This window comes from Arvicola amphibius, chromosome 6 (assembly GCF_903992535.2).
Source record: "Arvicola amphibius chromosome 6, mArvAmp1.2, whole genome shotgun sequence".
Taxonomy (NCBI): domain Eukaryota; kingdom Metazoa; phylum Chordata; class Mammalia; order Rodentia; family Cricetidae; genus Arvicola; species Arvicola amphibius.
Window position 1 is genome coordinate 5,209,204 of NC_052052.2, and position 13,101 is coordinate 5,222,304.

Consider the following 13,101-nt stretch of genomic DNA (forward strand, 5'->3'; position numbering starts at 1 on the left):
CCTTCCTGAAGCCGTTGCAGGTAAATAGACCAGTTGGAAGGGCAGAGACAAACACCTGGGAGTACATCCCACCATGAATAGAAACTGGTAAGAAGACAGAATGTGGTTAGTGCTTGGCTAGGTGCAGCAAGCAGTGTCGGGGGTAGACAGGACAGGGTCTTAACGTTTTCAAGTACTGGCAGATCTGAGTTGGCTCTGCACTTGGGGGAAAGTGTGTGTCCCAATTCTCGTCAGTAGAGCTGCAGTGGATGGGGCCAAGCAGAGTTTACCCAAGGCGGTGCTGGGGAGGAATCTGCTCTGTCAGACGGTCATCCAAGCACTGAGTGGAAGAGAGAGGGGTGTTCTTTCACAGTGGAAACAAGCCAGGGCCTGAGCCAGGCTCCTTGAAACGTGGTCCTGACTAGCATCCGCGGCATCCCCTGAGAGCTTGTTAGAAATGCAGCCGCTGGGCCTCACCCAGACCTGCGGGATCAGAAACTCTAGGAATAGAGCCGAGCAGTCTCTCAAGCGCTCCTAAAATGAGAATCACTGGTGTCAGAGTCCATTTTCTATGGAGATAGTGAAGTTTAGTGTCTCCTTGGTCCCCATAGTGTACTGGTTTCAAGGCACCGCAAAGATACCAGGCTCCAAGACTGCTCAGGTCTCTGGCATGACGTGTTTGCATAGAGCCTCTGCCCATCTTCCGTGCATTTGATCATGTCATAGTTGCTTACCATGTGTAATGCAAGGTAAACACTGTGTCAGTGGTTGTGCTGTGTTAGGAAATGACAGCAAGGAACCCGTGCATGTGCAGTGTGAATGGTTGGGTGTAGCGGCTGATGAGGCAAGCACCGTATCACTGTGTACAGCCCAAGCATTTTGGTGTTTGCCTTTTTCTCTCAACGGGGTCTTACTGTGTAAGCCTGGCTGGCCCGGAGCTTGCTACGTAGACCAGGCTGGCCTCAAACTCACAGAGATCTGCTTGACTCAGCCTCCTGAGTTCTAGGATTAAAGGTGTGAGCCACTATGCCCAACCCTCAGGCATTTTAAATTTTGAAACAGTGTGTCAGTAAGTTACCCAGACAGGCTTTGAACTCTTGATCATCTTGCCTTACCCTCTTATTCTAGGGCAGCCACCAGGCCTGGGCTTTCTGTTTTGCTGTATGTGTGTACGTTCTCAGCATTATCATCTCACACTCAGACTAGGAGCGTGGTGGATTCAGCTAGTCGAGGTTGCCCCAGGGATCCCATCCCTACCTCCCGAGTGCTGGGATTATAGACAGGTTATCATATCTGCTCCAGCCTTACATGCTTACTTTACTGGAAATCTCAAGTTCACACACGTGCTTGCATGGCAGGTGCTTAATGGACTGAGCCATCTCCTGTCTCCTCCACCATTATTAAAGAATATTTCCCATCTTTCAAGGATACAGAGGCAGCTCTGTTCGAGACTGGCTGATTTATAAAGAGGCATTTACTTGCCTCGTGATTCAGAGGCTGGGCATCGTCCTGCAGTGCTCCTTGGAGAAGCCAAATACATGGAAGCACTCAGTGCATAGCAGCAGGGCAGCCCTGTTCCTAGAGATCAGAATCCAGTGTGGGAGTTGTAGTGTTTGCCAGGAGAGTTCGTGTGTGTCATGTCTGGGCCTGGTAGGAGGGATGAGCAAGTGACCACCCTTAGCACAGCACACTCCAGCTGTGTCCCACAGGGAATGGGTGGGTGTGACCAGGTCTCAGGACATTCAGCGCCTGTGTGACTTTGTCTCATGAGGGGGTGTTCATCTTGGCTGCCGGGTTCACAGTGCCTAGGAAAAGTGCAGGATTACAAAGAAGCTGCGGGAGCTGTGAAGGTTTAGAATCAAGCTACATCATTTCATGGGCTGACACAGGCCCAGGGAAGAATGGAGGTCAAGCTGCAGGAACCCCTGCAGGGCAGAGTTCTGTCTCTAGCTGGCTTCTGATAGAGGGACCTGTTTCCTGCAGCATTTAGGTTCCCAGGAAGAGCTGTGGGATCACTCAAGGCCTCTCTGTTCATTCCATCCCCCACCTTTATCCTGAGGCTTTCCTGCATGACACTTGGGTAAAATCCTCCAAGATGGGCGTATCTTGTGCATGGGAAACTGGAGCAGAAGTGGATGGTCTCTCACTCACCCGAGTGAGCAGTACTTGTTTCTGCTAATGGTATTCATGGAGACAACATTGGGACTTGTGGAAGAGTTTTGGTTTAGTAAAGTAAAAGGAATTTGATGACAGTTGGCATTTAAAATTTCCAGGGAAGAAGTCCGTTTTTCAGGGCACTTCAAACCTGTGCTTCTGTCTTTCAGTAATGGTTCCTTCCTGGGCCCTTTGAGAGGCCAGAGAGGAGTTGTCCCTGTGTGTCCCTGTCTGTAAAGTGAAGCAACGGTGTCTGCCTGAGTGTTGGTGCAGAGCCAGGGCAAGCTTGAGAGGTGCTGTCCTGGGTCTCTTGCCTCTGCCTTTCTTCCCTTCTTGTATGTGAGCTGCCCTGCTCAGTAGCCTAGGCAACACTGGTGGGATAGCGGGGAGCACTGCCTCCCCACCAGTCTGGAGCCACTGGTGGGATAGCTGGGAGCACTGCCCCACTCACCAGACTGGAGCCACTGGAGGGGTAGCAGGGAGCACTGCCCCTCGCTTACCAGACTGGAGCCACTGGTGGGATAGCGGGGAGCACTGCCCCCCCCACCAGTCTGGAGCCACTGGTGGGGTAGCAGGGAGCACTGCCCCTCGCTTACCAGACTGGAGCCACTGGTGGGATAGCGGGGAGCACTGCCCTACTCACCAGACTGGAGCCACTGGAGGGGTAGCAAGGAGCACTGCTCCCCCCCCCCCGCTCACCAGACTGGAGCCACTGGTGGGATAGCTGGGAGCACTGCCCCACTCACCAGACTGGAGCCACTGGAGGGGTAGCAAGGAGCACTGCTCCCCGCTCACCAGACTGGAGCCACTGGTGGGTTAGCGGGGAGCACTGCCCCCCGCTCACCAGTCTGGAGCCACTGGTAGGATAGCGGGGAGCACTGCCCCCCCACCAGTCTGGAGCCACTGGTGGGATAGCGGGGAGCACTGCCCCCCCACCAGTCTGGAGCCACTGGTGGGATAGCAGGGAGCACTACCCCCCCCCCACACCAGTCTGGAGCCACTGGTGGAGTATCAGGGAGCCCTGGCAGATGTACCCTTTCCAGGCTTGTCACTCAGATACCGTGTTCTGACCAGAGCTGTGTCTTTCGCACTCTGGGGAGAAATGTGCTGTAACTGTCTTCAGCCAGGTCCTGAAGACCATAGTTCATCATTAGAAGGTGATGGTGAGCATGCTCATTTGGGGCATAATATGTTCTGAGCGTGGACATGTGTGAACCAGTGTTTCCCACATGAACTCTTCCCACCGAGGAGCTAGACTTGGAGGTATGGTAGGTGGGTAGTGTGCCCTAGCTGTGTGGTTAGTTTGCAGCGCAGTGGGGTTCCGAGCAGCCCGCCTCTCCAGCTGGCCCTCTCTTCCCCAGTCCACCCCTTCTACCACTCCTTGTAGGTCTTGTCTCGGGCCTTTGTATTTACTCCCATACACACTTTCACCCCTTCATTCCTGGCTGGTGTATCTGGTTTTCCTTCTCACACCAACCAGACTTAAGGGCTGCCTTTCCTACCTTGGTTCTGTGCCCACCCGCTGTCCCTGGACACATTCATTAGCTGCCTGTTTTGCATATTATAATTGTGCTCCTGCAGAAAGAAACCCGTTCTGCCCTCCCCACTGATAAGGCCCTGGCACCATACTTATGACAATCTGTGGCATTAATACAGGTACTAATGACTTTAACATGGTTTGGGCTCCTCTTATTCCTATGACGTATCCTGACTCTCCCTGCGTGTGTGCTTGCATGCACACAGCTGGGGTACAGACGTGCTGTCTGGTCTTCACTCAGCAGTATAGAATCACGCTTTCTCAGTTCCAGTTCCAGCTCCCACAGCAGTGGCCTGATCCTTTTCCTAGGTAGGAGTGAAACTGTTAAACTTGTCTGAGTGCTTACCTTGTATATACCCATCCTGCCTCCTTCCTCACCAGCTCACCATACCCACTTCCTGTGTCTGCCCTGGGTGGGGAGGGGGCATCTGTCAGATCTCCTCTGTTTCTATGGGGAATTCCACAAAGAAATAGAGAAGCAAGAACCCCAAAGCAAGATTTTTGACACAGAGGGATTTTTTTCTGGCCCTTCTCTGGGGACTGGGGCTGCTGTAAACACTGCGCCCTGGTGTGCAGAGACAGGCTGCATGTGTGCTGGGGAAGCTGAGCTGCTGTAGTCCCTCATTTGGCAGAGTTACTGACAGCCTTTTGGACGCCAGACTCCCAAGCTGGCATAGGCCACAAGTCAAATGTCTTTCGTCTAGAATGCAGCCTCAGTCCTCCTGCTCTGCCCTAGATAACCAGTTCAGGATGTCCATCCTGGAGCGGCTGGAGCAGATGGAGAGGAGGATGGCCGAGATGACGGGCTCCCAGCAGCACAAGCAGACGAGCAGCGGAGGTGGCAACGGAGGTGGCAGCGGAAGTGGTACCGGAGGGGGCCAGGCCCAGGTAGGCCCTGCCGTTGGCGGTTTCTGTTTGTTTTAGTGCTTCACTTGTGTGTGAGGCACCTGGTCCCAGTGACCTCCCTGCTGCTCCTGCCGTCATCTGGAGACTGGGAGAGGATTGCCAGGGACCTGCTTATTGCTGCCTGTGCTCGGGTTGTGCGGTGTCGAGGACACCTCGGTGCAGGGACTTACCACCCGGGTTGTCAGCTGTCCTTGGTCTCAGATCTCACTGTGTTCCCCGGTAGTTGGAAGGAGCAGCCAGGGCTCGATGCATGTCTGCTGAAACTCTGGATCCAACCAGTCTTTCTTTTTCATATTCTGTGTCTTAATCCCGTTTTAGGAAATACAAAGCATAACTTAATTCAGCCGGAAGATGAACTCAGAAAATGGTTCATGGAATATTGTTCAGTGAGGAACAGCATCCCGTTACACTGTCTTCTCATCCTTCACATGTGCATCCCCTTGTGTTTTGTTTTGTTTTGTTTTGTTTTTTCGAGATAGGGTTTCCCTGTGTAACAGTCGTAGCTGTCCTGGAACTAGCTCTTTTAGACCAGGCTGGCCTTGAACTCACCAGTGATTCACCTGTTCCCCTTTTGTTTTTAAATTCTGTTTTCTGACCAGCCTGGTCTACAAGAGCTAGTTCCAGGACAGGTTCTAAAGCCACAGAGAAACCCTGTCTCGAAAAACCAAAAAAAAAAAAAAAAAAAAAAAAATTCTGTTTTCTTCAGTATACATGACAGTCATGTGATGTCGAGGATAACTTTGGGGAGTCAGTTTTCTCCTCATACCTTGGTTCCAGGGACTGAACTCAGGCTGACAGGCCTGATGGCAAGCCCCTCTGTCTATGGGCCGTCCCTTCCAGCCACACGTACTGTTCTCATACCTGTACAAGTGTGTCACGTGACCAAGTGCGGGGTGGTGACCAAGTTTCGCTTTAAAACATTCCATCTAGGAGCTTTATTTTAAGAAAGGTTGAGAATAAACTATTTCTTAAGACTCCCTGAGATTGAGATTGAGGACCAGGTGATATTTCTTGCCTTCACTACCGAGTCCTTTCCTGAAAGCTGCAGGGAGCCCCTTCTTGCTCTTCAGTGTAAAGGATGGCTTCCTTTCAGAATTCTCTCCCCCCCCCCTCCTCCCATACCTCTCCTTTTGTTTTGAGACAGGGTCTCACCATGTAGCCTGACTGGCCTGGAACTCACTATGTAGAGCATAGTGGCCTCAAATTCATAGAGATTTGCTTCCTCTGCCTCTGAAGTGCCGGGGTCAAAGGTGTACATCACCACCATGCTCAGCAGAATTTCCTCTTTTAAAGTACATTTTGTTTGTTTGTTTGGAAACCTTGTAAATATGAAACACTAGCAATATTTTATTTTTATGTCCATGAATGTTGTGTCTGTATGTGTGTGCCTGTATGTGTATGTGTGCCTGTATGTATGTGCACCATGTGCGTGCAGTACCTAAAGAGACCAGATGGGGGGCATCAGATCCCTGTGAAGCTGGATTTACAGATGGTTGTGAGCCATCAAGTGGGTTCTGGTCATTGAACTGGGTCCTCTGCAAGAGCAGCCAGTGCTCTTACCTGCTGAGCCATCTCTCTAGTACCAGTGTTTTTAATATTAATAATAGATGAAAGCAAAAACATAATCTCAGATTTTCTCTGACTTCCCCATCTTCAGAAGTTGGTGACAGAGACCACACGTGTTGTTCAGGCTGATGTAGAATCAAGGGATCTTCCTGCTTCTGCCTCCTGAGTACTGGGATTAAAGGTGTACACCCCTGCAAATATGGCTTTTGTCTCCACCAGACACTGCTAAGTTTTGTAAACCAAGTAATCCTTGCTTAATTGATCTGAGGACCAAACAAGAAGTTCCCATGAAATCCTTTTCAGATACAAACACTGTGTAAAGGGGACAGTCTACCATATTTCAGGCTCAGCCACATGGCAATTGGCCCTCTTTGACCTGATACAGTGTCAAGTACAGCTACTATGGGTTATGCTGTTGATTCGCTCTCCAGTAGATGATGGTATCTGCTACATGATGGCAGGGACAGGGCTGTTTGTGTTTGATGGGAAATGCTCCCTATTCATTCACTGGTTGATCTCCATGTCTCCATAAAGTTGTCTGTCTGGTGTCTGCCTGGGTCAAGGCAGCCTGCTGCGTATTGGGATGGCCCCGCTATCTTTGGGATGTTTTGACAACTCTGGCTGAGGATGGCATTGCATCCATCAGCTGCCTTTTTAATTTTTGGAAACATGTTTTCCATATTTAAAAATAAAGAGCAGTGAGGAACAATGTTATTTTTGTACTAATTGGATTATATGGAATTTATTGCCAGAAAAGTAAATGCATTCCCAGTAACACCAGAAATGGGAATTCGGCTGGACGTGCCGTTTGTTGAACATAAGACTGCTGTCCGAGACTCGGGCTGCAGTGGTTACCAGCCTTGATTTTATCCCTTTCTTGTGGCCAGCGTTGGTGAACTCATCTCCTGTGGGCCCGTATGATTAGTAACCCTTATGGCTCATATCTCATGCTTTACCAAGTATCCCTTAAAGATGAAAAAAAATTGAAGGCTAGGGAGATGGCTCATTGGTTAAAAGCATGGGCTGCTCTCACAGAGGACCTGGGTTTAGCTCCCAGCACCCACATGGTGGCTAGCCAGCTGTAACTCTGTGGACACCTGGTACATACACAGAACATGCAGGCAAACACTCCAACATATAAAAAAAAGTTTTTGGATAGTTTTAAGCATTTTTTTTCTAAAGGAAAAAATACCTTGAAGTGACTCAACTAGGTTTCCAGAGAAGCACGAATCAGCTGTCAGTGTGACCCAGATGAAAACAAATTATTGCCTGTGATGTTTGCTCCTGCTGGGCAGCAGCTAGGGTTGTCTCCTGAGACACATCCGTGTGCCACAGTCACTGTGACTGTTAGTGATGAGAGCCCTGGCACCTCAGCTTCAGAGTGCTGTTTCCTTGTTGCTTGGTCTTTAACAATAATAATAATAACAGTAATAATAATAATTTTTGCTTTTATATCTCGGTTTAAACAAAATTCTTTTTAAAATGTAACATTTCAGTAAAATAGAACTTACATATGTATGTGTGTATATGTATGTATATATATATGTGTATATATATATATATATATTCATTGTTACCCTTCCATATGCCCCTGCTTATTCTCTTTCAAATTCATGGCCTCTAGACATACATAAATACGAATTCCTAAATACAACCTGCTCGGTTTATATCATGTTAACTTGTGTTCAGGGCTGACCGTTTCACCAGCTGGTACACTCTTCCCTCCCACTCTCCCACTGTCGGCGTTCCTCAGCATGAAGTTTTTGTGTACGGTTGAGGCCTTTGGCATGTCTATTATAAATATATAAATAAATAAATATATAAATAATATATATATATATATATATATATATATTAGGGGCTGGCAAGACGGCTCAGCAGATAAGACCTCATACTACTCTTATGCAGGACCCTATTTCAGTTCCTAGCACCCTTGTCAGGTGGCTCATCACTGGCTGTAAGTCCTGTTCCAGGGAACCCGACACCCTCTTCTAGCATCCTCAGGCACACACCTGTGCTCAGGCACACATTCATAATGCATATATATGTATACACGCACACACAGAGAAACTTAAAAATAATGTGTGCATGGCTGGGTGGTGGTGGCGCACGCCTTTAAACCCAGCACTCGGGAGGCAGAGGCAGGCGGATCTCTGTGAGTTCGAGGCCAGCCTGGTCTACAAGAGCTAGTTCCGGGACGGGCACCAAAGCTACAGAGAAACCCTGCGCACATGCCTAGGCCAGAAGGCAACTTACCATGTGGCTTCCAGGGATCCAATCCTGATCGTCAGGCTTGGCAGCAGGAGCCTTTACCCTCAGAGCAATCTTGCTATCCCCTTCTATTTCTTTACATTTATTGTCACTGTTACTATGTTTCTGCTGGCTGTGAACTGTCATTGTCTCTCTGGTGTGGCCTCGGGGGTAAGGTGTCCTTTCTCATGACACAGTGTGCTGCAGGCACCGGGACCCTAGGGAGCTGCTTCGAGAGTCGTGTGGTTGTGGTCTGTGAGAAGATGATGAGCCGAGCCTGCTGGGCCAAGTCCAAGCATTTGATCCATTCGAAGACTTTCCGTGGAATGACCCTCCTACACCTGGCTGCCGCCCAGGGCTATGCCACCCTGATCCAGACCCTCATCAAATGGCGGTAAGGCCGGGTGCAAAGGACTCGGCTGTCCTCACTTCTCAGTTTCCTGGGCTTTTCTGAAGGAGTCCAGTCATTTGGTACATGTGATAGCCTGTGAGCCAGGGCGTTTCCCCAGAACAGTTCAGTTCCTGAGAGGTTCATGTGGTCTAGTGCCCTAGACTACTGAGTGAGATACAAGATGTCAGACTTTTTGTTCCCCTTGGGCTTCTGTCAAGTGGAATCCAAACTACCTTTGAAGTCCAGAGTCCCATTTCTTCATATCAAGATGGCTAGGTGCCCAGTTTGGTTTTATTTTCATGGGTTTTGTGTTATCCCAGTATTTCCTTTTCTCATGGGTTAACCTGTGGTAACCTCCGTGCTCTCTATCCCCAACAGCACAAAGCATGCAGACAGCATTGATTTGGAACTAGAAGTTGACCCCCTGAATGTGGACCACTTCTCCTGTACTCCTCTGGTAAGGAATAGGCTTGTTAGCCAGGCGTTGGTGGTGCACACCTTTAATCCCAGCGTTTGGGAGGCAGAGGCAGGCAGATCTCTGGGTTTGTAGCCAGCCTGGTTCACAGAGTGATTTTAGGACATCCAGGGCTGCACAGAGAAACCCTGTCTCGGGGAGGTGGAGGAGGAAGAGGCTTGTTTATAATATAGTCTTTGACCATCTCTGGACTGGCAAAGGGACTCTGGACCCCAGTGATGAGATACAAAATAGGGTATGATGGTGCAGGCCTCTAACATCAGTTTTTGGGGAGGAAGCGCGAGGTTTAAAAGTTCAGGGCCACCCTTGACTGCACAGTGAATTAAGGCCAGTCTGGGCTGTATAAGACTCTTTCTGGGAAAAAAAGAAATACAAAGATAAATTCTAAACTGATTTGGCAAAGTGAATTTTTAAACTCTGGAGACTGTCAGACATGCACACTCTTCCTTCCCACTGGAATCAGGCATTTGTTAGAGGCGACTGTAATGGCCCCACTGAGATTGCTGAAAAGACTTGCAGATCCGCTGCTAGCAACAGCAACAGTGAAGTGTGTTTTTGGCCTCTTGCTGAGTTTCTTGTTCTGCCTCCCCTACTCTCAGATGTGGGCTTGTGCCCTAGGGCACTTGGAAGCGGCAGTGGTGCTGTACAAATGGGACCGCCGCGCCATCTCCATCCCAGACTCTCTGGGAAGGCTGCCTTTGGGAATTGCCAGGTCGAGGGGCCATGTGAAGTTAGCAGAGTGTCTGGAGCACCTGCAAAGAGACGAGCAGGCCCAGCTGGGACAGACCCCCAGGATCCACTGTGCCCCGAGCGAAGAGCCAAGCACAGACAACTGGATGGCCCAGTGGCACAGGGAGGCCATGAGCTCTCCAGAAATACCCAAAGGAGTCACCGTCATTGCAAGCACCAATCCAGGTACAAATTCACAAGGGTTTCATCTCGGAACTTGGCCAGCTTCCTCATTGGCTTTCCGCAGCTTCCCTTAGAAGAGAGTCTGTAGAATACCCACATACTTTTAAGGGTTGGTGGCAAGGGGAGGGTTCCATAGTGTTTCTGATTTTCCTTTTAAAATAGCGAATGCCCCTCCCAGTATGGAAAGTCTGTACAGGACGCACACCCGGTGGAGGATTATCTAAGCACAGGCAGTGCTGCTGGGGAGTAACGACAGCTCAGGGATGTGTCTTGCGCTCCAGCTTCGCACTTCTTATCTGTCAGGCATAACGTGTTGGTTCTTTAGGGTTCTGCTTTCGTCACATGTCCTGACTGTCCTTTCTACTGTACTTTTCAGATCTGAGAAGACCTCGGTCTGAACCCTCTAATTACTACAGCAGTGAGAGCCACAAAGATTATCCAGCTCCCAAAAAGCATAAATTGAACCCCGAGTCCTTCCAGGCAAGGCAGGAGAAACTGCTTTGCACTGCACTGAGTCTGGAGCAGCCAAATATCAGGAAGCAGAGCCCTAGTTCTAAGCAGTCCTCCCCTGAAACAATCAGCCCCAGTGAAGGAGTGAGGGACTACAGCCGGGAAGCCTCCCCTCCCGCTCCAGAGTCGGCAGCATTCCAAGCCTCTGCACCTCAGCCTGTAGTAAAGTGGAGTTCCAAAGATCTTTACATTGGTGTGTCTACAGTGCAGGTGACTGGAAATCCGAAGGGGACCAGTGTAGTAAAGGACGCGGCGCCTTCTCAGGTGCGTCCGAGGGAACCAATGAGTGTCCTGATGATGGCTAACCGAGAGGTGGTGAACACAGAGATGGGGGCCTACCGGGATAGTGCAGAGAGCGAGGAATGCCCCCAGCCTATGGATGATATTCAGGTAAGATTCATCAGGTAAGCCTGCAGAAGCTAGAACCTCATTGTGGCTATGAACGTTAGGTTCACTTTTGAAAGTCATGTAATTGTACATCCCCCAGATCCCTGGTCCCCCCGCCTCCAACCAGGAAGGGTTTGCAATCTGGTCTCGCTTGGGGGAGTGTCTGCTTACCCTGGGCACCGTGAATAGGGCCTGACCACAGGTCCTCATCAAAGCCTCTCGGTACCAACCTTTTCAGAACTCAACTACAACCCTCTAATGAGTCTCCTGCTTCCTTGCATCCAAAAGGACAGCTCCCCCATTTTCAGTACTGGTTGTAATAGAGGCAAGGCCCTAAAAATAGCCAGCAAGGAAGCCTGCAGACAGGATTTGGATTATCTGAGTGACTGACTGACTAGCACGGCCGTCATCCAGCCATTGTGAAGGACATCTGTGGCTTGACGCTCACATGGTGTGTAGTGAAATACCTCTAGGGCTCATAGCTGGATGCCCTTGTAATGAACATAGGAAGCACAGGTCCTGAGGGCACTGAACCTGTAGACAAAACGAGGCATCAGGCGATTAAGACAAAGTCTGTCAATTCAGAATCACAGAGGCAGTCAAAAGGGGCAACCAGAGAACATGGGATGGCCATCTCTGTTTCCAGATTCTTGTTGATGCAACCCAAAGCGAAAGGAAGACTCGAGGACACCCACGCCTAGGGAGTGATGCTGGAGTGGGAAGGCTGTTTCCCTGCCAGCAGGTGCAGGGAAGTAACTGCTGAGTCACTCCTGAGCATTGCACCCTGGGGGAGCTGTCTGTCTCTCTGGTGTTCTGTGAAGGACACATGCTTGCTTATTACCACCCTGCTCCTAGTGGATGGGAGACCCCACCACTGATTTACCAACAGCCATGTAGCCAGGAGGATGCCAGCCAAGTTAAATCACATAATGTTGTTTAGGAAACACTCTCCTGAGTACAATCCTCAGCCCCTTTTAAATTTCATCTCAAGACCTAGTCTCATTAAGCTCCCCAGGCTGGTGTCAAACTTAGAATCCTCCCGTTTCTGCCTCCCAAGGAGCTGGGGCTAGATGTGTGTCCCACCATGCCCAGCCTTAGTCAAATAATGTTGTAGACCAAAAAAAAGTTGGTGACTCTTTTTAGGCTTTGTGGTTCATACAGACACTGTTGTAACTGTTGGATCTGCTGTAGGAGGACAGAAGTAGTCGTGGACAAAATGAAGGGATGCACGTAGCTGCAGTGGCCTAAGCTCTAATTACACAAACAGGCAGCTGGCTCTGCCCTGCCTGGTACAGTCTGCCCAGTCCTTGGTGTGGACAATTCCTGTTGGAACCTGTATTAATTACTTTTCTACTTAGGCATAATGAAGCCAGCTGAGTGAAGGAAGGGGGGTGGTATTTCTGGTTCAGTCTCAAGGTATAGTCCATTGTGGTAGGGAGGTGTGGCATGAGGGGTAGTCAGGAGCAGACTGGGTGCTGGTGCTCCTTGCTGTGTGTTTACTCAGTCTGTGACCCCAGCCTGTGGGATGATGCCATCCATTCAGAGTGGATCCTTCTCTCCTCTTAAACCTTTCTGGAGACAGTCATAGACAGTTGCTCATTGATGTAAATTTGAAAAATTATGTTAAGCAAATATTTAAAATGGGTTTTGTGGGTGTTTTTGAGTTCTGATCTTTAGATTATAAAATCAGTTCAGCCAACTTTAGATAGCTGTCGGCTGATCAGAAAGGTCTTAGGTCAGCCTTGCTTCTTCCTCAGCTCCCACGTCCCCTTGAATCACCCACCCACATCTGATTGCAGTCCCAGAATTTTGCCTTCCCGATAGGAGATCAGCCTTTCTGGCCTTGTGAACTTCCCTTCAGAACATGGACTTGCTGGAGGCCAGAGTATCTGGTGAAAACCTAAACTGTTGCATTTTAACTCTAATTTTTAAGAAGTATGTAAAGAATTTTGAAAAGATGAGACCATATCTCCAGTCATAAGTACAGATCTTGCAGAGAACCTAATTTGGTTCCCTGTATCCATGCTGGGTACC

The 13,101-nt window shown here is 49.5% G+C and overlaps 1 protein-coding gene across 1 annotated transcript in view; it reads left to right on the forward strand.

Annotated features, from left to right (window-relative positions):
- The window catches only part of Camta1 (calmodulin binding transcription activator 1), an 811,989-nt gene that overhangs the window by 778,705 nt on the left and 20,183 nt on the right, over positions 1-13,101 (forward strand). Inside the window, exons 12-16 of the mRNA XM_038333569.1 lie at positions 4,407-4,558; positions 8,590-8,786; positions 9,162-9,240; positions 9,858-10,173; positions 10,886-11,070. Coding sequence (XP_038189497.1) covers positions 4,407-4,558; positions 8,590-8,786; positions 9,162-9,240; positions 9,858-10,173; positions 10,886-11,070 — 929 coding nt within the window. The remainder of the gene's footprint in view (positions 1-4,406; positions 4,559-8,589; positions 8,787-9,161; positions 9,241-9,857; positions 10,174-10,885; positions 11,071-13,101) is intronic.